The sequence below is a fragment of the Filicampus tigris genome, chromosome 14, assembly GCF_054856515.1.
Source record: "Filicampus tigris isolate MCC_2025a chromosome 14, RoL_Ftig_1.0, whole genome shotgun sequence".
Classification (NCBI taxonomy): Eukaryota; Metazoa; Chordata; class Actinopteri; order Syngnathiformes; family Syngnathidae; genus Filicampus; species Filicampus tigris.
Genome location: NC_141230.1, coordinates 1,157,214 through 1,183,349, shown reverse-complemented (window position 1 = coordinate 1,183,349; position 26,136 = coordinate 1,157,214). Strand labels below are relative to the sequence as shown.

General features: G+C 41.3%; 1 protein-coding gene across 1 annotated transcript in view; it reads left to right on the top strand.

Moving 5' to 3' along the window:
• tmprss3a (transmembrane serine protease 3a) overlaps positions 1–26,136 on the top strand; it is a 256,219-nt gene that overhangs the window by 156,999 nt on the left and 73,084 nt on the right. The window contains exons 9-10 of the mRNA XM_086052254.1: positions 22,444–22,609; positions 22,942–23,111. Coding sequence (XP_085908380.1) covers positions 22,444–22,609; positions 22,942–23,111 — 336 coding nt within the window. The remainder of the gene's footprint in view (positions 1–22,443; positions 22,610–22,941; positions 23,112–26,136) is intronic.

Sequence of the window (26,136 nt, the reverse complement as noted above, 5' to 3'; positions counted from 1 at the left end):
TAATTTACTTTACAATTCGTCACAAAAGCGTCACATTTACTTTAAAAGCTGCTGTAACGTGATCCACATGAAAATATCTTGTCAAAATTTCACACATTCGATTAGAGTCTACACCTGAAGACATCTACAAACTTACTTTTCATCGTAGTGGTAGCGCCACCTACTGGCTAAAGGAAGTACATGTTTTATTATTTGATGTTTTCCTCCTGGCAGGTTAGCCAGATCTACCTCATATTTGCTCTGAAGAGTAAATAAGCTTTCATGATGTTAAAACACAAAGTTTTAGATTTTTCGCAAAAAGCTGTTTCCATGTTAAAGCCCAGTTTGCCAAAAAAACACTGCTGAGTTTGAGGATATAATTATGCCCGAAAATGCATGAACCTTTTCACACATATCGGCCTTGTAAATTCATCAATATTTAATTCGTTAATAGTGACATTTTTAAAAGATGGCTCACTAGCGCCTCCTAGAACGTCTGAAAAAAAGCATCGCCGGTTGTACGTTTCACCTAGGCCTATGAACATTTGGTAGAATATGTAACAAGTAGAGACCTACAAAAAGCCTCTTGGTGCCATATGGTAAACCTAACAGGATGTCATCCATTTTGAATTTACTTTAAAGTTTGGCATCACCTTGACTACAAAAGCTTCTGTAACTTGAGCCACATGTTTTCTTCTCAAGATTTCTAACATTTGATGAGAGTCTAGGCCTGAAGACATTTCCAAACTTACTTTTACCATACTGGTTCTGCCACCTACTGGCTAAAGGAAATACATGTTTTTCTTTTTTTATGTTTTTCTGCCAGCGGCTAAATAGATACACGTCATATTTGTTCGGAAGAGTGTTTTAAGCCTTGATAATGTGCGCAAAGTTTTTGAATTTTGGCAAAAATCATTTTCCATGGCAAGGCTCCATTGGTCTATTCGCCATGAAAACAACACTACTTTTGAGGATCTAAACTTACAGGAAAACTCATGAAACTTTGTGAAATCATCAGGCCTGGCAACAGCATCAATGTTTTATTCAGTTAATGTGTGATTTTTTTTAAAAATGGCTCAACAACCATTCCCAAACAACATTTTAGCAAAGCGGCCCTTGTTATGTGTGTCACCAAGATCTAGAAAAGCCCTACACTGAACTGAAAAGAAAGTCAGCCATTTAGAATTTTTTTTCACATTTTCCCTTATTTTTGGCCTTTAGTATCGGTCATATTTGATCAAAATTGCTTTTAATCTGATGTACTTCATTTTAAAAAAATCCAATTCGATTTGTACGAGGTCAACAAGGTGGGATGTAGACGAGCCACTGGGACCGAACACCATAACTTCTGTTTTCTTTTCATTGAAATTTAGGAAATTCAGTGACATCCAGTCTTTGATGTCCTCTAGGCAGGACAAAAGAGGTCTTATGGAGAGTGCGTCTTTTTTGCTCAGCGGGATATAGATTTGACAGTCGTCCGCATAGCAGTAGAGGGAAATACCATGTTTTCTAAGGATGGAACCCAAGGGCAGCAAATACAATAAGAACAGCACCCAAGAACCCTGTAGAACACCATACGATAGAGGGGCAGAGCAGGACTCAGAGGAACCTAGGCTAACAGAATAAGTCCTGCCAGCTAACTAGGATCTAAACCACTCTATAGTGCATCCACTAATGCCCACTTGGTGTTGCAAACGAGTCAAAAGAATACTGTGGTCTACTGTAACGAAAGCTGCAGTCAAATCCAACAAAACAAGACATACGTAGTGTCATTTGACAGGAGAATGTCAAACACGTAGCAGGGCTGACTCTGTGCTATGCATCTTCTTGAAGCCTGACTGGAAAACTTCCATAACATTGTGTTCATCCAAGAAAGATCTTAACTGTGAATGCACCACTTTTCCCAGAATTTTAGACATAAAAGGCAGCTTGGAAATGGGTCTAAAATTGGATAGCACAGCTTGATCAAGGCCAGTTTTTTTCAGCAGAGGTTGCACTACAGCATGCTTAAAACGTTGGGGGACTACACCAGAAGACAGGCTGCTGTTGATAATGGCCAAATCCGGTTTACCAATTGTCGGGACAATCTCCTTAACATAAGGGGAGCCCGATGGGTTCATATGGCAAACCACATCCTCCAAAAATGTCAAAGAAACTGGCTCAAAGGAATCAAACACTTCTGAACAAGGAACTTGGACAGTGGGGTCCAATCTGGCGTTCGAAACAAGAGCCCTATCTGTAGCAACCTTGTCAATGAAAAACTGTAATAATCTATCGCATGTTTCAGGGGATGAGTCCGTGCAAGTCGGTTGACAGGGTTTCAGAACAGAGTCAATTGTTTTAAATAGAGCACGTGGATTTTGGTGATTTGCCTGAAGCAAACATGACAAGTGGTCTCTCTTGGACTCCTTTACCTTTTTCTGATAATGACGCCAGCAGTCCTTTAAGATTTGGTAAGCGACCTGCAGACTTTTTTCCACCTGCGTTCACTCTGCGGCATTCCTGTTTAGCTGTGCGATTGCTCTCGTTAAACCATGGCTCCGGTCTAATTTTTTGCTGCATATCTTTTAATGGAGCCATGGAGTCCAAAATACCGTATTGGCCCGAATATAAGACGGCCCTGATAATAAGACGACCCCCTTTTTTTTCAAGACTCAAGTTTGAAAAAAGTTTTTTTCAACACCAAATTAATTTTTATACAGAAAATAATTACAGTACATCTGAAACAAATGCTTATAACAATATATTTGAGAGAAAAAGCATGTTATTTTGCCTCATTCAAATCTTAATATCTGAACATTTAAATATGTAAACTAAAGTGCAATCACATTCGTAAATGAATGGCTTCTGGTTTTTGAAATGTAAATAAACCAATGTATTGTGATGAAACAACAACATTGCAATAACTGCATTAACCATCAAAGTGAAGTCTAACTTGAACTGTAGTCTTGAAACAAATCTGAATAAGGAAAAACATTGCAATAAAATAATGCAAACTGGTTTAACTTGAGAGTAGCTGAGATCTGTCATGACAGAACATTACTCTTCACAAACTATCTGCCTCGCTGTGCGCACGTCATCCTCACGTGTCAGGGGTGGGCCTGGGGAGCCAAGTTCAGCATTCGCTTCAATGATATCTGGCGCCATCCAGCGTCGTGAATGGGTATAATGTCTAGACCCCGAATATAAAACGACCCTCACTTTTTCAGGCTTATTTCAATGCAAAAAACACCGTCTTATATTCGGGCCAGTACGGTATTAAGGCAAGATGAATGGAACCAAGTGCTGAGTTCCTCTGTGTTTGAAGAGGGAAGACAAAACTGATCAAAGGCATCAGAGAACTGACTAGCAGTGAGGTGGTTAAAAACCCAGCCCCTGCACTCGCTCGCATTTGCTCTGACAGCACTGGAAAACATTACATCAAAGAGCACAATCATATGATCAGAAAGCACATTGTCCAAAACTTTGAAATTTGAGACCGATAGACCAAAAGAAAGGACAAGGTCTAAAGTACGTCCTTGTTTGTGAGTGGAGCCAGACGCACTGTAGCAAATTAAAACATAAATGTGATAAAAAGGAAAAAGGTTGGGCGCCACATGTCAGATTCAATTAAAAACATAAAAACATGTGGATAAGGATAAACCTTAATAATAAAAGGCACACATTTAAGGAAATGATTAAAATGAATAAATTGGCTAAATGCAATTAAAAATATAAATGTGATAAAAAGGAAAAATTAAGCATTAGTCTATTTTGGGTGGAATTAAGAGTGATCTGTTCTTAATTTACACGAAGCCTAATTCATCGACAAGGTATTTGGAATTAGGAAAAGTAAGCTGTCTAACTGGCTCTCTCTCTTAAACGCAATAGAGTGTTTTTCCTATTCTTACCTATTCTTAAATCCAAAAGAAGATAAGAATACAAAAGAAGATAAGAAGATTATTCGTGCAGCTCCTCTCTAGGCGCCCCTTTTAGCTGGCAGAAGGAAAGGAGAGCAAAGATCTCTAAAGGCGGAGGCCTTTTATAGGGGTTCATCCTTCTGGAAGCTTCGAGATGAGGTCATGGAAAATTCCACTGTAAAAACACGTGATTCTCCTGACATTACCTCATCGTTCACCCTTGTCCGAATTACCTTTACTCCACTTTTGGAAATTGCAGGAGGCTTGCCGCCTCACTCTATTGATCTCCAGCCTGTGTTCATTGCATTGCTTTTATTAAATTCCACCCATCGGGCTAATACTTCCTTCCGACCTCTAGTGTCTAAATTTAGAGCCAAAAATTTAGAATTGAGGTCAAGTTCCCCAATTCCAGCCAATGTTGCACCTAGGAACGTAGTCCATTCAATATATTTACTAAATGATCCATTACTTCACCTGACAATGGCGCTTTTGGTACATCTTTTATACTCCATGTAACACAACACATTTTAACACATTTTACTTGCCGATGTTTCGTCGTGCTTGTGTTGAGAACATTGTGCTTGCCGGGAGGCTAAGCGCACTTTGCTCACAACTTATGAACACAGCTTGTTTACTGTCCTCTTATCCAGCTTGACTCTGACTAAATGAACGGCACATTTGAAAAGCGTTCCGACCAGAACGTTGTTTCGTCGTCACTGCCATGCTGAGTACGTCGTGCTTGCCGGGTGGCTGAGCACGCTCTGCTCACAACCTATGAACTATCCACTGTGGCTCCAAACGTGTGGGGTGAAAGTATAATTTTAGGGGAGTTTTTATTTTTGGGACTGTTTAGAATAAATAATAAAAGGAGCTGTGTTTCTGTTTTTGGAGTTAAAATGTTGAATGTTTTGGGATGATGTGTTTCACAAAAAGTTAATAATGGATAATAGTATCAAGATAATATCGCTAAATGTAAATGGCTTGAGTATGCCAAGAGAGAGAAGGTTATAATGAAAATGAAAAAAGAAAAAGCACAAATTGTAATGTTACAAGAGAATCATTTATCCCAATTAGAACATGAAAAACTCTGGAAATTTGGCTATAAGAACGTATTCTAAGCACGTACAAGAGAGACTCTAAGAGAGGAGTAATAACTTCCAAACAAACTCAATCCATTTTGAATGTGAAAAGGAAATCAAAGATAAAAAGTTTGTTATAGTGAAGGGAATGGTAGCAAATAATCAATCACATTGGTTAATGTAAATGCACCCCCTGAATATGACAAGCATTTTATCAAAAGCCTTTTTGATCTCATTGCGGTGGAATCAGAAGTGATAGTGATTTGCTGGGGAGATATAAATGTAGCTTTGTGCCATAGAAGTGAGTTTAAACAGAAATAGGAAAAATTGTCACAATATATTAAAATATCATTAGAGGATATGGGGCTGATAGATGTGTGGAGACATATGCACAAGGCTTGTCAAAAATATCGATACTTCGGTACTTCCTCGATACTAAACATTTTTAACGGATACAATACAAGTGTGCTGTGGTATTGATATTACCGATACCAAACCCCTGACTTCGATACCAAACCACTGACTTCGATACCAACAGCGCTTTGCCAACGTCTGCTCCTAATGGTCTGCTGCCCCCGCACACACTGCCGAAGTCTGCCCCGTGCGCCCCTCCCTCCCTGCTCTGCCGAGTGCAGACTGCTCGTCGACTCCCTAGTTAGCCGCGTGCATGAGATACAAACGAGGTACAACCGATTAAAAAAAAAATTGTGCCCCGGGCTCCTGCAGCCGAAGCAGTGTCGCAATAGCACGGAAGCTCGCCCCCACTCGAGCTGCCGTGGTCCTTTCGGTCAGCCCCTCCGCTCGCTTCGTACTGTTAGGTTTAAGGTCTAAATCACGATACTTACCCTAATTATCTGACTCCAAATTATTTACCATATATTTATTATTTGAACCGACATTAACCTTAGCTTCACCTTACCTAACAATTATGCGTGCTCGTTCCGTAAGAGAGAAGACCAGAAAGCCAATCAGCCGAATCACCGAGATTTTATTCCTAACAGCAAAAGCTAATACAGTATCGGGGGCTCGGTTCCCTCTCAATACAGATCTGTGCGCTCCTGTGGCCATCAGAGAGCGACACCACACCCGAGTTGCCCCGAACAGTTATAGAAAACAATATGCAAATTAAACACACCAAAAACACTAGCCACTATCATTTCATTAGTTACATGGTATCTGCAATATATTTCTTCAGATGCTGATTGGTTCTCTTTTCCCCGCCGTCTCAGATGACGCCTTTTCTTGTGCACATGACTCGCTTGGTTGTAGCTCCTGAAAACACCAAGTTATCTGCATTCCAAGAGGCCGGGGCCTTCAGAGAAACTGTGGCCCGCCTTTGTCTCCCTGTTTTTCGCTGGCGGCACCTGGTACCATCAAACCTCCCACACATTGTGTTCCTCTGATACATTCGCTCCCCTGATACTGCAACCTTGAAACAGCTCTACTTCTACTCATTTGTAATACAACTTTAAATCATTAATAAATGGTTAACATACATTTATATATCTTCACAAACTAATAATAAAACCCTTCACTAGCCATACATGTATATGTCTTCACAAACTAATAATAAAACCCTTCAGTACCGGCTGGCAAGCGCGGGCCGCGGCGTCGGCTTCTCTGAGCGGGCCCTTCCCACGGATCTCCCCAGCAGCCGCCGCTGTGGCAGCAGTCGCCCATCGCGGGGTCGCTGATCCTGCTCGGGCCCCGCTGGCTCATTCGGCCGACGCCGAGCCATTGAATGACGCGTTGCGGCTTGAACTTCTAAAAAATAAAGCTCTTGGGAAAAATAATACTAGATAATAATGCAAAAAAAAAAAAATATTAAAATAAATACTGGTTAAAAACAGCCCTTTGAGTAATCCATGGTAAAGTTCACAAATAGTAAAAAGTTCATGAAATTGAAGAACAGAGAAGTTCATGTGATCTGCCAAAAATAAATCCTTCTATTTTTTTTGTTAAGAATCGGGATCGTGAAACGTTAGGCCCCAGAATCGAATCAAAACATCAGAACCGTAATTGTCCAAATTCAAACGATGGCCAACCCTACCTGCTACTGTTCTGGATAGCCAATAACTGATAGTAATTTAATTTATTTTATTTTATTTTTTTATTATTACTATTATTATTATCTGTGACTTGTTGGCTTGCCTTGAGATAGATAGATAAACATGTGGGTCTAGATACTCAGACAACTTACAGATTTTGTTGTCAATTTATGTTACTGTAAGTGGTGGATGTTATTCTTTTTCACTACCTCAAACAACTTGAAAATTATGTGCCATTGGTTTTGCACAGTATGGTTATTTCTTTTCACTAGTTTAGACAATTTGCTTTAATTTGTTCTGTGTGGTATCGAATTGGTATCGAGTATCGATACTGAACAGGGTATCTGTATCAAAGTTGAAAATCTAGTATCGTGACAAGCCTAATATGCACCCATTAGAGAAGGAATATAAGGGATATTGTGCCTGCTACAACCATAAAGGGACCGAGATGACTAGACGATGCATTTAATTTTATTGCAAAAACGATCTGGAAGGTGGCGGCTAAGGGGGAACATGGGTTAGTAAATTCTTTCCACACACAACGCTGCTAAACTAGTTGCTTTGCAGCAGAAACGAGCTGCGTGGGGCATCCTCTACGTGTGGGAAACTGTATGTCATCGCAAAATGTGAGATAATGGACCGATCAGAGCAGCAACAAATCCTTATGTGTGTGTGGCATGTGTTGCAGACCTGTCACCAACAGCACAATGCGTCAGTCATGTGAATCAATGTGGCAGTTGTTTGTGTAAGAAGAGACGTGAGACAGCAACGTGCGTTCAAGCGTGTTTGTATTTCCTTATTTTCACATCACGTAACCCGCCTCCCATCTGCAACTTGGGCATACCATTACAAGAGGGGGAGGGGGCTGCTGGGGGGCAATACCACAATCCCTATAACATCAGTTGTCGCTCGCGCCGACGCGGGAGTAGAAAGAAGTCTAAAAAGAAGCCTTTCACCGAGTGGGCTGAGATGAAATTTTGCCGCCTCGCGAGCACGTCACGCATGAGGGCCGATTAGTGGGCAGGACTAAAATCGACTTCCGGCCATTTTTTTAAAAATTGTCGGCCGACCCCCCCAGCCCCAAAAATGGGCATCGGGCCGGGCCGGAGGGTCCGACCAGGGACGGACTGCCCAGCTCTGTGAAGACTGTAATATTAGTATCAGACCACAACCCAGTGAATTTGACAATAGGGCTCAACAAGAGGAAGCGGCACACCGTATGGAGATGGAGATGAACACACTTATTCAATAATGACTAGAGGAAGTTGTCGATTAGAAAAGACATTAACACATATGTAACAGAAAATGACAATGGTGAGGTGGACCCAACTGTACTGTGGAATGCAATGGAGGTGGTTGTTAGGGGAAAACTAATTGCACGGATAAAAAAGAATGTGAGTGATGGATATAGTGCAGAATGGTTTAAAGCATTAGCAAAAATTAACACTTTTACTTTTGGCGTCGGGCGGCACGGTGGGAGACTGGTTAGCACGTCCGCCTCACAGTTCAGAGGTCGTGGGTTCGATCCCGGCTCCGGCCTCCCTGTGTGGAGTTTGCATGTTCTCCCCGTGCCTGCGTGGGTTTCCTCCGGGTACTCCGGTTTCCTCCCACATTCCAAAAACATGCATGGTAAGTTGATTGGACTGTCTAAATTGCCCCTAGGTGTGATTGTGAGTGCGGATGTTTGTCTCTGTGTGCCCTGCGATTGGCTGGCAACCAGTTCAGGGTGTCCCCCGCCTACTGCCCAAAGACAGCTGGGATAGGCTCCAGCACGCCCCGCGACCCTTGTGAGGATAAGCGGTACAGATAATGGATGGATTACTTTTGGCGTCATTCAATTGGAGGCATAAGGAAAATGAATACCTCCATCATGGGATTAAGCAGTAATTTTGATAATACCAAAACCTGGAAAAGGCAAAGAATACTGCGAGAATTATAGACCTCTCATTACTCAATATAGATTATAAAATTTATACATCTATTATCTCGGGTAGACTTAACAAATTTGTAATAGACTTAATAGACAAGGACCAGACAGGATTTATGAAAAAATGACAAGCACAAGATAACATCAGAAGAACACTACATCCACAGGGACACTATAATAAACCAAGCTCAAAAGGACAAGCAGGATACCTTATTAGTAAGTGTAGATGCAGAAAAGTCCTTTGACTCAGTAAATTTGATTTGTTTTATTTAAAGTACTGGAAAGATTTGGCTTCAATTGTAAGTCTATGTAATGTATTAGATCATTACACAATCAATACAAAGATAGAATTAAAATTAATGGCAACCTGACAGACAGAATATATTTACAAAGGTTAACTAGACAGGGTTACTGTCTCTCACCCAATTTGTTCGGTCTCTTTGTTGAGCCATTAGTGCAAGCAGCACGACAGAGTGAGGAAATGATAGGAGTAACAATAAATAACATAGTGGACTGACTTTATGCCGATTATGTCATAGCGTACATAAGACACTCAGAGAATTCTTTACCTGACTAAAGACACCCAGAGAATTCTTTAACTGCACTAATGAAACTATTTGAAACATATGGTCATCTATTTGGATATAAGGTTAATATTTAAAAAACAAAGGCACATGTATATTCTGATGCATTTAATTGGCTAAGAGGCAGAGAATTGGATTAAAACAAATAAAATGAAGTATTCGCTCTCCCGGCTTTAAAGGTAGAAAGACGTAACAGCGCTCCCGGTTTTAGTGGTAGAAATGCTGTTATGCGCTCCTGGCATTAATAGCTTGAATGTAACAAGGCTGGATGATAGATGTTTTGCGAATGTATGTCCACCCCTAGCTCTGACTTGACAACCCTTATCAGCGTAAGTGATATAGAACTCAACTTCTGACAGGAAAATGAATTGTAGAGCTTGGAATTCAAAGAAATTGTTAGTTTCATGCATTTGATAATACACCACACTTTAAAAATCATCATCTATAAGCTGTTTGACGTCACAGGTCCAGGATTGTCAGCTATGTCCAGGAGGAACAGGAGAAACTACATAACAGAGACTGGATGGGCAAAATCCACAGACAACAGTGATAAAGTTTAGCACACGCTGACTGAATTAAATAACTACTAGCATAAATCTCAGCGTACAAATGGCAAACGCGCCAAGGAGGAGGTCTCTGAGGGCAATTGGAAATATCCTTTTTGGGAGTGAATGATTAATTGAATAAAGGTGTCTGAGATTTGGGTGATTGTTTAATGAATCACAGGACAGGAAAGAAGTCAGGTGAAGTCAAATTTATTTATACAGCCCTTAATCACAGGAAAGTCTCAAAGGGCTTCACATGCCGACAGTATATACACTACATCCCCTGATGTTATCTCCCAGGAGGGCAAGGAAACTCAAAAAACCCCATCTGGGTAAAAATGAGAAACCTTGAGAAGGGACCAGAGCTGGGGGAATCCTCCTTCCAGGATGATCTGGCTGCAATGGATGCCGAGTGGGCAACATTTAACACAAATTTTGGTACTATACAGTGTTAGTTAAAATAATGTGAAAGTTAATCAAATGAAGTGATGCAGGAAGATGACATTGGTGAAGTGAGCAGGGGCCCAATGGTCAATGTAGAAATCTCCATAGCAGCGCCACCGATGATGTGGTCAACTGATCTTGTAGTGGTCAGTTGCTGTGGGATCGAAACAACAACCTCCAATTCGGTCGTCATCACCTAATTCCCAAGCCTGGGAAAAGGGGGCAGAGAAAAGAATAGACGCGGAAGTAAAGAGGCCAAAGCAAACAGCTCAACTAAATGCAGAATTGTACAAATAAGTCTTTTGTCGTGTTTTAAACACCTCTACTGAGGTGGCGCCTCTAATATCCGCGGGTAGGACATTCCAAAGCACTGGTGCCCAAATAGAAAACGCTCTAGAACCTGCGGACTTCTTTTTGGCTCTTGGGATCACTAATATCACCATGCGGAAGCATGTAGATGCTAAACAATAAATCTAGTACTGATCCCTGCGGGACTTCACATGTAACTTTACAAAACTCAGAAGTCGCATTGCCATGAATTGCACGGTGCGTCCTCTCTGAGAGGTAAAAATTAAACCAAGAAAGTGCTGAGCCCGAGATACCGACTCATACTTTAAGACGTTCTAATAGTATGTTATGATCGACGGTGTCAAAAGCAGCACTAAGATCGAGTAAAAGTAGTATTGATGATGTGTCGGAGTCCATAGCTAGGAGAAGATCATTAGTCACTTTAGCAAGAACCGTCTCAGTAGAGTGATGGGCTTTAAATCCTGACTGAAGAATTTCAAATCGATTAGATTGCGATGCCTGGGTCCTGTATTGTACCTCGAACAACTATAAGTGCGGCGGGAGGGTCCGACTGTAGGAATGTGGTAGTTATTTATTGGCTCTCGAGTACTATTATCATCATATGGCACCACCTCAGTAGACACTATATAGCTATGTGATGCAGCAGTATGTGGTGTGTACGGCTCTAATCTAAATAAAAAAACGTGTGTTGTCAGTCTAGCATTGCGCTAGTTAATTCTTGCCTTACAGACTCCATACCCGTTCTTACAGACTCGCTAATCGCCTGCAACCCGACCTACTCTAATGTGAACTGTCATGGAAGGCTCAAACAGTAATCTATATTTCTAGAAAGAGTGATGGCGCCTTCCCAGTTAGGGGGAAGGCCGTCCATCTTAAGCAGGTCGCGTCGGCCCCAGAAAGAAGGCCAATTATCTATAAACTGCAGTCTCTGCTAACTACAAAAGCTAGCCAGCCACCGGTTAAGCAAGAATAATCTCCTAAACCTCTCATCATTGCCTCTCACAGGCAAGGGGCCAGAGACAATTACTCGAAGCCGACTCATCTTTCTGGCGAGATCACAAGTCCTTGCTATGTTCTTCTTTGTGATCTCTGATTGCCTCATCCTAGTATCATTGGAGCCGACGTGTATCACTATGTCCAAGTACCTAGTGTTGTTTGCCCTGTGCTGGTGCCTAGTCCTTTTGCGGGTCAGCTCCGTAAGATTAACTTCAATGTCGGGTGCTCTGGCCCTAGGAATACACATTACTGTGGCTGGATTTTTAATCTTAATGTTATGGGTAATGGAGTCACTTTAAGAAGTGGATTAGGGGAACCGGCAAGACCTTTCAGAATTTAGGATGCAATGGGCTAACAGGCCTGATGAATTTGGGATCCCATTGCACTCCGGGGTACTGATTTTCAGTTTATTCATTATCCAAGGCTGAAAAATATTTTAATTTGAAAAGTGACCGGATTCTCTCCGTTACACCCATCTATGATTGAATCTTAAAGCGTGTAAAGTTGTCTCCACCGTGTAATGCACAAGCTAGTAAAATTTGTAAAATGAACAGACATATTTGGAAAGTTTCTTTGCAATCAGGAAAAGGCCCAGTGAGAATTCAACACAAGAGTTTATGCCCAAGAAGAAAAAGAAAGGTACATTTCACAGACAATACCAGAAGACCTACTTGAAATGTTGATTTACGGCGACAAGTGATTCGCACGCACAAAGTAAACCCATTCTGCACAATATGTGCACAGTCAATGCAGACTTTAAAACTGATTCATCAACGAATGTAAGTGCCTTGAGAGCTTGGTGACTAACATTATTGCTAAGGCTAAAAGGTCATTCAATATTGGTGAGAAAAAAAACCTGTGGATTCGCGTTTATTATTGTAGCATTTCGCCCGTCAATTAACCCCCCAAAGCCTGAGAGGATGGGGTGTGGATGGCGTCCGTCGCCGCTGTCTCATAAACAAAAATAGAAAACAAAGATAAATAGCCTATAATGTACAGCAGAGTTTAGAACGTTAAGCCCAGAGTCTTCGAAATAAAATAAAGTCAGATTTTTTGGGAGAAATGAAAGTTATCCACCTGCCCCAAATTTGGTTGAATTTGTCCTTCTGAACTCTAACTTGATTAACTTGATAAGTCAACTTCTCCATTCTAAATATCTCGAAAATTATCCCAAACCAATCATCTAATGTGGGCTGAATTGGGCTCATCCATCGTCTTGGAATTGACTTCTTACTCGCTACCAGGAGCAGTTGCAGTAACTTCATCCCTCTCCTTTGTTCCAAAATAGCAACATGACCAAGATATAAGACATCAAAACTCAGAGGAATTTGCTAATTAAATACAACACTTAGAGACATCTGGACACCCTTCCAAAAATCTTTCACCTTAGGACAGTCCCAAAATACATGGTTGTGGTTGGCAATTGTCGAGCCACAGTCCCTCCAGCATGGCCTGTCCACACCCTTGTATTTCTCTTGGTATGGGGTCCGAAAGTATTTGACAATATTCTACCAGCAATGCTCCCTCCAGTCCATAGAGCTGGTTGAGCATTGTAAGGACAATATATTGCCCCACATCTCATCTGAGATCCTCAACCCAGACTCCCTCTCCCACTTTTGTTTAATGTACAAAGTGTTGTCATTAGTGGCACGGCATAAAGCCATGTACAATTTAGAAATTGTTTTTGTGGGAATCACAGACATCGTGTTTTTTAGAATTTGGTAAAAGTCAGATTCGGTGGCTGAGAGGTTGGTCTGCTTACATTTGTGTGTAATATATGATCGTAATTGCAAATATCTGTGAAATTCACTCTGCACTAAACCATATTTGTCCCGCAGGGCCTCAAAGCTGTGGACAACATTTTTGTAACTAAGTGAAAAAAACGTTGTGAGGCCCTGCTTTACCCATGATTTAAAGCTAGGGTCAAGTTTATTGGGGGCAAAGTCCGAGTCGTAAGCAAACCATCTAAATATCTTCAACATCTTGTGAGTCCCACAAAAACTCACCACCTTCTGCCAAACCCGAAGCGTGTGGGCTAACCATGGGTTCCCTTCTTTTTCTAAATGTTCCATCAAGCCCCTATCTGCTATCGCAGCTTGGATAGGAAATTGAGATGATTGAGCACATTCCAACACTTTCCACGTAGCTGTGTATGTGTCATTATACCAATAGAGAAGAGGAGTTATTTGAGCAGCATAATAATAATTCCTTAATGAAGGAAGGCTCAAACCTCCACCTTCCTTCGGGAGTTGAAGGGTGGCATATCTGATCCTAGGTTTAGGCCCTGCCAAATAAACCTGGAAATCCACTTATCCCATTCTCTAAATTGATTCTCGCTCACCTCAACAGGCAAACTCCTAAATAGATAAAGCAGACGGGGGAGTACACTCATCTTAACTGCGCTTATCCTTGAGCTAAGGCTCAGGAAAAGGACCTGATTCCACCTGTGTATATCTGCTTTAATATTGAGTGATATTGGTTGATAGTTTGCCTGGAAGAGCCCTGAGAGATCCTTAGTCAGTCGTATCCCTAAGTATTTAATGTTCTCATTTTCCCAATTTAATTTAAAACCTCTCCGTAACGGCTCAGTGGCCGTAAAGTTTAGAGTCATCACCTGTGTTTTTAAAATGTTAACTTTGCAACCTGAAAGAAAGCTGACCAAATTTGGTCAGGGTTGACATCAATTCTTGAAATGAGCTCTCTGGCTCCCCCAGACAGAACAGTACATCATCAGCAAACATTGCCACTTTGTGTTCAACTCCTAACATAGTTATACCTCTGATATTTATATTTTGTCTTATCATTCGGCCAAGTGGCTCTATAAATAAATCAAATAGAAGAGGTGAAATTGCGCAACCCTGCCTATATAGTCGTTTAAAAAAAAAAAAAAGACTCCAGAAAGATCCCATTGATTTTGATCCGGGCTGATGGCTTGTCATACAGCGCCTCGATTACTCTAATAAATTTGTCCTCGAAACCAAATTTCTCCAACACCCTGTACAGAAAGGCCCATCTAACCGAATCAAAGGCCTTCTCTGCATCCAGGCTCCCTATAATTGATTGTGTTGTGTTCTTGTGGACATCATTCATAATGTGCAATATTCTTCTAATGTTATCAGTTGTTTGTCTGTGACGAACAAATCCGGTCTGGTCCAGATTAATGAGGTAAGGAAGCAATTTCTCCAATCTTCGAGCGAGGATGGACGTGAACAGTTTGTAGTGTAGGTTGAGAACACTAATCGGTCAATAGTTCCAACATTCCTTCCTGTCTTTCCCTTCTTTTGGAACAACCGATATAGTTGCTTCTCTCCACGACGGTGGGGTTTTGACCTCTCGTAAAACATTATTAAATGTTCTCAACATTAGTGGGGTTAGAATTTGTCTAAAACTACGATACCAATGACAGTCATAGCCATAAGGTCCTACTGCTTTTCCTGCCATCAACCTAGAGATTGCTGCATCAACTTCCTCCACTGTAATTTGTTTCGGCAAATTCTCGTTATTCAAATCAGAGAGCAAGGGTAAGTCTAGAGAACCAAGAAAGGCATCTATGTAATTCTCTTCCAAGGCATTTGGCTGTGAGTATAAATCCCTGTAGTAAATTTCAAAGCATTCCTGAATTTTATTCAATTTAGTTTCCACATATTAGTTTTTGGATTCTTAATTTTGTATATTGAATTATCCTCTTGCGGTCTACGCAATTTGTAAGCCAAATATTTTGCCGATTTCCCACCCAACTCATAATATTTCTGTTTTAGAAAAATTTGAGGATTCTTTTGGGCCTCTACTGTGTAAATATCATCAATTTCCCCTTTTAATCTCCTGATTTCCTGCTTTGTAGTGGGATTTGGGTTGTTTATATCCTCTTGTTCTTTTATGTTCAACTTTGCCTGCAGGTCTGCAAGTTTCTGCCCTTTTTAAGATGGGAGGTTATGGAAATCAAATTGCCCCTCATTACGGCTTTACGCGTGTCCCACAGAATAATGGGTGAGATTTCTCGCGTGTCGTTTATTTCCAAAAATACTTTAATGTCTTCCTTAATTTTAGACACTATGGCAGGATCATTGAGTACCATATTTTCCGGACTACAAGTCGCGTTTTTTTTTTTTTTCATAGTTTGGCCGGGGGCGACTTATACTCTGGAGTGACTTATGTGTGAAATTATTAACACATTATTACTGTCATGGATTGTTAGTGCTGACTTGTATTTATGTTTTGACCACCCTCTGTGATTAAGCGCCTGCAGAGGGAATGCAAGAATACAAGTCAGCACTAACAAGCCATGACAATTACTTCTATTTAGGGGTTGGGCGATCTGGCAAAAATATCAGATCACGCTTTTTTAAAAATAAAATCACGATCACGATTTTATCACAATTCTTTTTTTTACATTGTTTTTTTTAATACTAATTTGCACATTTCTGACCATTTTGCTCATGTTAAAAAAAAATGAAACATATTTAAAATGTGTATGAAACTAAAAGAAAAAAAAAACATTTTAAGTCAGCTAAGCTTTCTGAACAGATTTTAATTTGAATAGTGACAATTTTTATCAAGATGTGCAGTGACTGTAAAAATAAAAGGTAACATAATGTAAACATAAAAACACAGCTCGTAACGCAGGTCTAGTACTTTGAAGAGTCTTTTAAAGCCCTCGTTTTCCACTGTTTTAATGGGAATCATGTCTTCAGCAAGGTAATAAGTCACTGCCTCTGTTACTTCTTTACACTGCTTGCTGTTTTTTTTCATATGGAGTGCTCTTGTTAAATGGCTGTGGTACCGTGGGTTGCGTTAGCTTGGAGCTAGCAGCTGCCTCCGGCTACCAATGGTCTGATCTCCGTTTGATTTGGCTGTCGGTGCTGACGTCCAAACTGAAACTCTGCAAACTTTGCAAACAACTGGTTTGCGCGTTCCCCTCCGAGGAAAAGCCAAACCAAATCGACACTGTGGATGTGGAGTTTCTTTTCGGGACCAACTCTGCTTCGTGGTGACTTTTCGCTATAGCTCCCCGCTGTATAGTGCATGCAAACAAACAGGGAGGTGGGGAGTGTCACGTACGGTGCACTGTACGTGCTGTGATTGGGTGGTCGGGTATACGCGTCAGCGGCTTTGCGCCGCCATCGAGCTAAACTATAGAATGTGCCATGTAGACGATCAAACGATCCTCCGGCTTTGTGAGATCGTGAACACGTTGAATCGCTTAACGATCTAATATTGTCATATCGCCCACCCCTACTTCTATATCATTTCACATGTTATTGTCCCCACATAAAGAAACATAAGATACATCCTAAAAGCTATTAAAATGCATGAATAATTTAAATGGTTAAAGTCTAATGTTTTGTTAAACTAACAGGCCTTGCTAGTCGAGGAAGCCAACTTATCCAAACAGCTAAACATTCACAAACAAACGCCACAGACTCTAGATGTGCAGCGAAGTTGCCTGTTTATATTGTGAAACTGCACAAGAAACACAAAATGCTATCAAGCTATGCATTACATACACATGCATTTTCATAGCCATGTACAAGATGAGCCTATGCTAATGATTAGCGATCACAATTAGCATTAGCGATAGTGATTAGCAGAGCTTGGCATTTGACCCTTTTTTGCCCGTCTGGCTACAACCCTCCACCCTTGACCTGGGTACCCTTCCGGCCTACATGATAACGGAAGAGGTTTATTTAAAGACATTTAGCTGGCTAACATACTATTCAAACCCGCTGCGGACACGCTTCAAACGCGCCACTTACTCATGCAGTGTATGGACCAACTTTTCCAGGCGTAGTTATTCGCCCTGTGATTTCCTCAGTCCAGTGAAATAATTGCAAGTGTTATCAGTGATTCAACTCGTCTGTGAATGAATGCCGTTTACGCAATAAAAAGAAGCTGAGCTCTGAGACTTCTCCAAGTTATTAAGTTGTGAAAGACACAACAACCCAGCTGCGTGTACTTACTTCCATTGCGAGCCATGGTGTTGGTTTTGTCGTATTGTATGATTTATTTGTCCAACAGACGACAAGTCTGCAAGCAACAAGTTACCTATTTTCCACACTCCCCTCCTTCACACTTCCCTGCCTTCAAAATAAAAGCATGCCAGCAAACCACTACACAGCAGGTTTGCTACGGCGTATTTCCGGAAGTATGGAAGTGCATGATGTGCCAGTGTCATACTTGCTCAATCAGTGCTCAATCAGCTTGATTTTCCTCCTGGACACAATTTGTTTTGAAAGAAGCCTAAAAAGAAGCCTTTCACCGAGTAGGCTGAGATGAAATTTGGCCGCCTCGCGAGCAGGTCACACGCATGAGGGCCGATTAGTGGGCCGGACTAAAATCAACTTCCGCCATGCTTAGTCCAGCCATTTTTTAAATTTGTCACCCCCCACCCCTGCGCCCCAAAAAAGGGCATCCGGCTGGGCCGGAGGGTCTGACCGGTCCGGCCCAGGGACGGACTGCCCAGCTCTGGCGATTAGCATGTTCAGTCACAACCTACAATCATCCACAATTCAGCTCGTATATAAATGTCATTACACACAATTGTCTAAGTTAGTTTCAGACGTTGAACAAGAATGAACCACAAACAGGCAGACATGCTAACAATTGGCGATTGCGATTCGCATTAGCGATAACGATTAGCGATAGCGATCAGTATCTTCAGTCAACAACATGCACACAATCATCCACAATTCTGCTCGTATATAAATATTGCATGCTCATTAAACACAATTGTCTAAGTTACTTACAGACGATGGTTGAACAAGAATGAACCACAAACAGGCAGTTGCCTGCCTCTGGCTGAGGTATTGCATCATGCAGCCACACACGTAAGCTGAGCGCAGAGGAGACGACGACATAATTACGACCGAATACATAAATACTTTTGGAGACTTGGAAAACATTCTACATGGTCTCAGATAAATAAAAGACTTACTTAATCGGTCTACAACTGTTTTGGTGAGTGTAAAGTTGTCTTTCTTAAAGTAACTTTCTTGTATGCTGCATGTGTGAATATTAGCTAAATGTTACCATCGTAGCTCGGTGGAAATGATGTGTACAAAGTGCACAATTTCCTCCCAAAATGCGACTTATACTTCAGTGCGACTTATATATGTTTTTTTGTCCTTTAGTATGCATTTTATGGCTGGAGCGAGTTATAGTCCGGAAAATACGGTATGTTAAAATTAAATTTCCACAACGTAGACCGTTTCTTCTTATCAATCTGCAAAATCAGGAATACAGGACTATGATCAGACAAATCCCTTGTAAGAATGTCACAGTCTGTAGCTTTAAATCTGTCCACATTAAACATAAAAAAATAATCAAGTCCAGCATACACCTTAAATGAGTTAGAGTAGTGAGTATAATCTCTGCGGGATGTATGCAACTCACGCCAAATGTAAATTATCCCCATTTCTGACAAATAAGATAACATTTTCCTCATGAGTGGAGTAATTCGGCTAGTTGGATTTGTGGAGTCCAATTTGGGATCAAGCCTAAAGTTAAAAGTCTCCACCGCAGACAACCAAACCCTGAGAATCAACCATTAAATTTAAAATCTTCCTGTAGAATTGCCAATCACTCCCTGGCGGCGCGTACACATTAATAATGGTTATTTCAGAGCCTCAATTTTTCCTGTTGACTTTACATATCTACCCTCCTCATCACTAATTTCATATGATCATAGTTTAGTGTCCCTGAAATAAGTGTAGCCACCCCTGCGTTTGTGTTTATATTTATCCAATGAAAAAAACACAAACTTAAAACCCTTTCTCCTCAGCCTCAGATGATCTGTATGGCTCATATGTGTCTCTTGGAGTAAAGCAATCTGGGCTCTTTCTTTCTTTAGTTTAGACAATATTTTGTTTGCTTTGATCACATTCAGAATTTCATTCACATTAAAAGAAACAACTTTCAGTTGTTCACTCTGCATTCGGTTGTAACACCAGTACATGTATCAAACGCAGAAAGCAGCTGGCGTAACTTGTAACTTGTAACCCTGATTTCAACTTCACAGAGTCTCGCACTGGCTTTGTCCAGCTCACCTCTGATGTCTTGGAGTTGCGCTTTCGTGTCTTTCTGAAATTCTTTCACTTCGTTTCCGACGTATCTTAGCTCCTTCAGCAACATCAACAGATTCACCTCTCCTTCCTCGATTTCACAGCCCAAGGCGGGCGAGGTCCCTCGACTAGCCCCGGAGCTATCGTTAGCTTGATCCGTTAGCTGCGTTCCGTCATCCTCAATTTGTTCTGGGGTTGACTTTTTACCCCTCTTGTTCTTTTTGGATGTCATTGGTGCCCGCTTACAATTCATCTTTATCCAATTCGTTGTAGATTAAATTTACTTTGGGGCAATTTTCATAAATTTCGTCGGGAGCGCTCTGACTAGGCGGCCATCCCGTTTGATCCGAAACCACGATAATTGACCTTATATTGTGTTCTTAAATCCTAAATGGCCATATTAGACATTAGGAGTTTTTTTTTTTTTTAATGGGAATAAGTGTTTTATAAAATAAATGAAGTCTAAGTTTTAATTATCTTTTTCTTTTTTTTTTTTTTTTTTTGCTGATCTGAAACATGAATGCCCATTACCGCAGTAAAAAAAAAAAAATTCTTTGGAAGAAACCCATTCCCGCCAGTAAAAAATTTTAATTGCAAAAGCCCATTTTACGCCATTGGATTTTTAAATTTTTTTTTGCAGAAGTCCCTTTCCACCAGTGGAGAAAAACAAAAATTAATCTGAGATATCAGGCTGTTCCGTAACCATTCTCGGATGCATCAGAGAAGTGATGAAGTTGAGTTTCAATGACTGGCCCGAAGTCCACTGGTCGTACACATCTGGCTAATCTCATATCTGAGAGTTGGTGAAGCTCATGTAGCCACGTGTTCCACTTTTGTGATAGCTGTTCTGGAATTTCATCGTCCCATGAAAGACTTTCCTTACACAGCTGTTGCATGATTATCTTGGCTGGGAGGACGACTGGAGCAAGGAAGCCAAGTCCTTTACATTGATTCTGAATTTGAACAAATCTGATTCGATGCACCACAATACTCCTAGGGCTCTTTCCACAGGAAGATCATTGTGGTTCAGGTCCAGGTCTTTCAGTCCACTTGCTCTCTCGCTGTCTGGCACAGATGCAAGCAGTTTACGACTATTACTCGACCATTTCGTCAAGCGAAAACCTCCATCGGCACACAATGCTGTGAGGTCTTCTCAGTTTGATGGCTTGAGCTTTGGTGGCGATTGACTTTAAACAGTCGTCTGCGTAAAAGTTTTTGAGGACTGTATCCACAACCTCAGGTGAGCTTGTCTCTGGTTTTCATGTGCTGTCCTTTGAAGAGCGAACATGGCACAGCTCGGTGAAGAGGTTGTGCCGAAGAGGTGTACGATCATCTTGTACTCGGCAACATCTTGAGTGAGGTCCCCTTCAGGCCACCACAGGAAGTGCATGAAATCGGGGTCTTCTTCAGGAACACGCACTTGGTATTACATCTTTTCGATGTTCGCCATCATGGCGACTGGGTGTTGTCTGAAGCGAGTTAACACTCCGACAAGCGTGTTCATTAAGTCTGGTCCTTGTAGAATCTCACTGTTCAATAAGACTCCTTGATAGCTGGCTGCACAGTCAAAAACAACCCGAAGCTTTTTCTTCTGTGGGTGGAGTACTCCATGGTGAGGAAAGGTACCATACTTGGCCGTCCTGACGGCACAGCTGTCTTTGTAGTACTTTTACTACATAACTGGCGTTCACCATTTCTCTCTTGAAGATGGTGTACTCAGCGTGAAATATCTTTCTTTAATTTAGTTTTAAGGTACCGTGCTCGATGCAAGACAACACTTTGATTATTTGGCATTTGGACGATTCCTTTCTTCAGTGGTAGATGTATGTAGTAATGTCCATTCATGTGACAAGCAGAGCCTGCCACAAATTCCATTAAAACAGCGATCCTCTTGTGACATCTCTAACTTGTTGTCGCACTTCTGTTGTGTCAAGTTGTGGTTAAATTGCTGAAGAAGTAATTGTTCTATATTTTCATTATCCTCAGCAACTCTGTTCACTGAATATTCATTACTGTCTGCTGTGGTGTTGGTAGGCTTCTATAATGGACCGTTTAGAATCCAACCAATTGCAGTTTTGGTCCGTTGGCTTGGGGGGTTCTTAATTGTACTATGTCTGCTAATAATGTTTGATATAGACGGCATCTGAAGAGACTGTAGGTATACCCATGCAACCCTTTGCTTCAACGTAATGGGCTATATCGCATAAGGCCTATAAAACCACTATTCACACAATTTTAACACACACACAAACACACACACACACGTTTTTTTTTTTACTGGCAGGAATGGGCTTCCATAGAAACACAATCCGATCCCTGACTCAAAATCCGTGACCGATCTGAATCGTGACTTGTGATCCGTTGAACCACTAGTGAGTACCAAAGTCAATACTCATTTGAGTACCCCATGAAAAAAATTATGTGCACCCCTGATTATAAATGTCATAGCTATATAAAGCTCTCCATTTGAACCGAATGTCGTCATCGTAATATGATGGCTCAGTGATAAAAGACACACTGGATCACATGGTTCACAGACAAAACAATCTAGCTGATATGCACAATTCTGTCTACAGAATGTGGCTCCAGACCTAAGTACTTGACTCGTATTGTTGGAGGAAACATCTCCCAGCCAGGCCAGTTTCCCTGGCAGGTCAGCCTTCATTTCAGTAGTGAACACCTCTGTGGAGGCTCAATCATAACATCACGTTGGATTCTCACAGCAGCACACTGTGTGTTTGGGTAAGTCATACATTCACCTGTTTTGGGCAAATTTATTCAACTTTTCCCTGAACGTAACACTTCAACAAAAGAGTATGTTGTAATTTTACAATAAAATGATGGTGCCAGAGGACATTATAACCTATGTCATGGTGTGTTTATTCATTTAAGTTGTGTTACTGTATAATGGCTCACCGGGCACCACTTTTCCTGGTCTGTTACGTTTTATGTGTGCTAACTTGTTCATAGACAGTGTTCATAGTAAATTCCATAAGTTCTATGAGTCTATAAATTTTATAAATTCTTATCAAAATGGTTGATGTGGCAGAGCTCATTACTTAATCTGTTACCAGATTTGCAGACCCTTCCTTGTGGGTAGTCCATGTGGGAGAGATACAGCAACCAGTCCATGGTGCCCAGCCTCTTGAAGTGGAGCAGATCATACATCATGCTCGCTATCACCCCAAAGGACTGGATTATGATATTGCACTTGTGAAACTCACCAAGCCCCTTGTTTTCAATGGTATGGTGTTAGTTAATACACTTAGAGTCCTATTCTTCTGTGTGCTTGAGTCAGAAAACGTGCATAGCTGCAGATTTTTTGGGCTGCACAGACCCTCCCATCGACTTAACCCTTAATGTGATGCCAAATTTTAAAGTAAATTCCAAATGGCGGACTTCCAGGTAGGATATGGCTCCAAGAGACTTTTTTGTCGGACTTAGCTACATATTACCACCAAATTTTCGTAGATGTAGGTGAAACGTACAACCTGGGCTGAATCTAAAAAAAATTCTAGGGGACACTAGTGAGCCATTATTTAAAATTGCATGATAAAATACTAAATTATTTATGATTTTGCAAGACCTGATGTGTGTGCATAGTTTTGTGAGATTTCGGACACGTTTAGACCATAAAAAAAATTGTTTTATTGCCCGTTATCGTGGCGACAGCTCTTCACGCAAAATCCCCAACTTTGTACTTTAATATTAGGAAGATATACACACTCTTCTGAGGAATTTTGAGGTATACCTGGTTAACCTTCTAGGAGAAAAACATAAAAAAACTAGAGCTGCAAGCACCTATAAAGGGCCCTCGCAGCCCAGGCAATGTTGGGGTACTGGCACGTTGGAATACTTGCATATTGGAAATGTAATTTTTTGAAAATGAAGTACGTCAGATTAAAAGCATGAGGGGAATTAATAATTAAATATTGATTAATTTACCAGGCCTGATGTGTGCGCAAAGTTTCATGACTTTTCGTGCAGGCTTACATCCTCAAAATTAGCATTGTTTTATTGGCAAACTGAGTGTTAGCATGGCAATAGTTTTTTGCGTAAAATCTCAAACTTCGTGTTTTAACATCATGAAGGCCGAAACACTCTTCCGAGCAAACATGAGGTAGATGTGGCTAACCTGCCAGCAGAAAAACATCAAAGAAACATGTTCTTGCTTTAACCAGAAGGTGGCACGACCACTACGTTGAAAAGTAAGTTCGTAGATGTCTTCAGTTATAGATTTTAGTCAAATGTGTGAAATTTTCACAAAATATTATAATATTATCATGATTATTAATAGGATCATGTTACAGCAGATTTGAAAGTGAATGTGACGCTGAATTGTAAAGTAAATTAGAAATGGCGGACTTCCTGTTAGGTGTAGCGTATGGCTCCAAGAGGCTTTTCTATCGGCCTTGACCTGTCAATCCACCCATCCATTATCTATACCGCTTAGCCTCACAAGGGTCGCGGGCATGCTGGAGCCTACCCCAGCTGTCATCGGGCAGTAGGCGGGGTACACCCTGAACTGGTTGCCAGCCAATCGCAGGGCACACAGAGACAAACAAACAACCACACTCACAATCACACCTGGGGGCAATTTTACAGTACCGGTAATCAATTAATCTACAAAGCATGTTTTTGGAGGGAACCAGAGCACCCGGAGAAAACACACGCAGGCACGGGGAGAACATGACAACTCCACACAGGAAGGTCGGAATCGAACCCACGACCTCTGAACTGTGAGGCGGACGTGCTAACCAGTTGACCACCGTGCTGCAGGACCTGTTACATGCACCAAATTTTCATAGATGTAGGTGAAATGTACAAGCGGGGATGATTTTTAAAAAAAATTCTAGGTGGCTCTAGAGAGCAATTAAAAAAAAGAAAAATGCACGTTAAAATGAAAAATATTGATGATTTCACCAGACTTGATGTGTGTGCGAAGTTTTGTGATATTTTGTGCATTCGTGCAAACAATCAGCATTGTTTTAGTGGCGAACTAAGCATTGCCATGGCGACAGCTTTTAACGAAAAATCACAAACGTCTTATTTTTTACATCAGGAAGGTCTACACCACATATGTCAAAGTCAAGGCCCGCAGGCCGGATGTGGATGAAGGTTCTCTACGACCCCTGGGATGATACTGCTTTATTATTAGATCCGGCCCGCAACCCGCAGCAAGCTGGTGTGGGTAACAGATGTGATCGGGTCCTTCACGCCTGCCGATGACGTCACACTTTAAAATATAATGTACCGTCTTCCAAGAACACCGACGTAGTTTAACTATCACACTTTTATTAGTCCAACCGGCTACTGTGGGCCGCAGCCGACGCCAATACAGTACGACAATCGTTCAGTCAAAGAAGAGCAACGGCTCTCTCCTCGTCCTCGGCTCCCCTCGCTCGCATGCCCTCATCCAGATACATTCATTAACCTCGGAAACAACACAACTTGGCAAGACACAAATTCGATACACAGATAACCCAATTTTGTGCCCTGCGACTGGCTGGCGACCAGTTCGGGGTGTAGTCTGCCTTCGCCCATTGACGGCTGGGATAGGCTCCAGCAACTCTCCGCGACCCTATATAGGATAAGCGGTTTGGAAGATGACAGACAGATGATGACAGATAACCCAATTTGTAACACTATTTCTGTAATATATTTCTCTATGTTTGCCACCCCCTGGCTGTTGTTATAACGATCATTACCGCTACTTTTGCGAGGATCGTCCTTTGGTCATCTCCGTGCCGACTGAAGGCTTCACGGCAGTTCTCGTGGCTTTCAGGATCGGATTGTGGGGAAAAGTTATTCGGAGTAAAACACGCTTTATTAAGAAATACTATATGTTAGAATGCTCACGTTGTTTTACTATTAGTAATTGTTGGCATTTGATAAATTCATTGAGTTTCGATGTAATGCTGAGATGTCCCACACTGTGAGCAGGCATTGAACTCTCCTCGAACGCTAAGTGTTGATAGCAAGAGACGTGGTTTCTTTTTTTTTCCTCCTTCGACACAGCTCATAGTTTGTTCGTGCCAGCAAACTCTGTAGTTGCAGATTTCCCGTGTTTCACCACGTTTGTTGTTGTGTGTAAATGTTAAAAGGTGAGTTTAATCATTTTGGTTCATGTCAGGTAACTGCTGTACATAATACTCTTGACATGTTCTCGTGAGTGATGTCACGTTGATGAGCACTAGTTAGTCATGTCATGTCATCTTCCAAACCGCTTATCCTATACAGGGTCGCGGGGAATTGCTGGAGCCTATCCC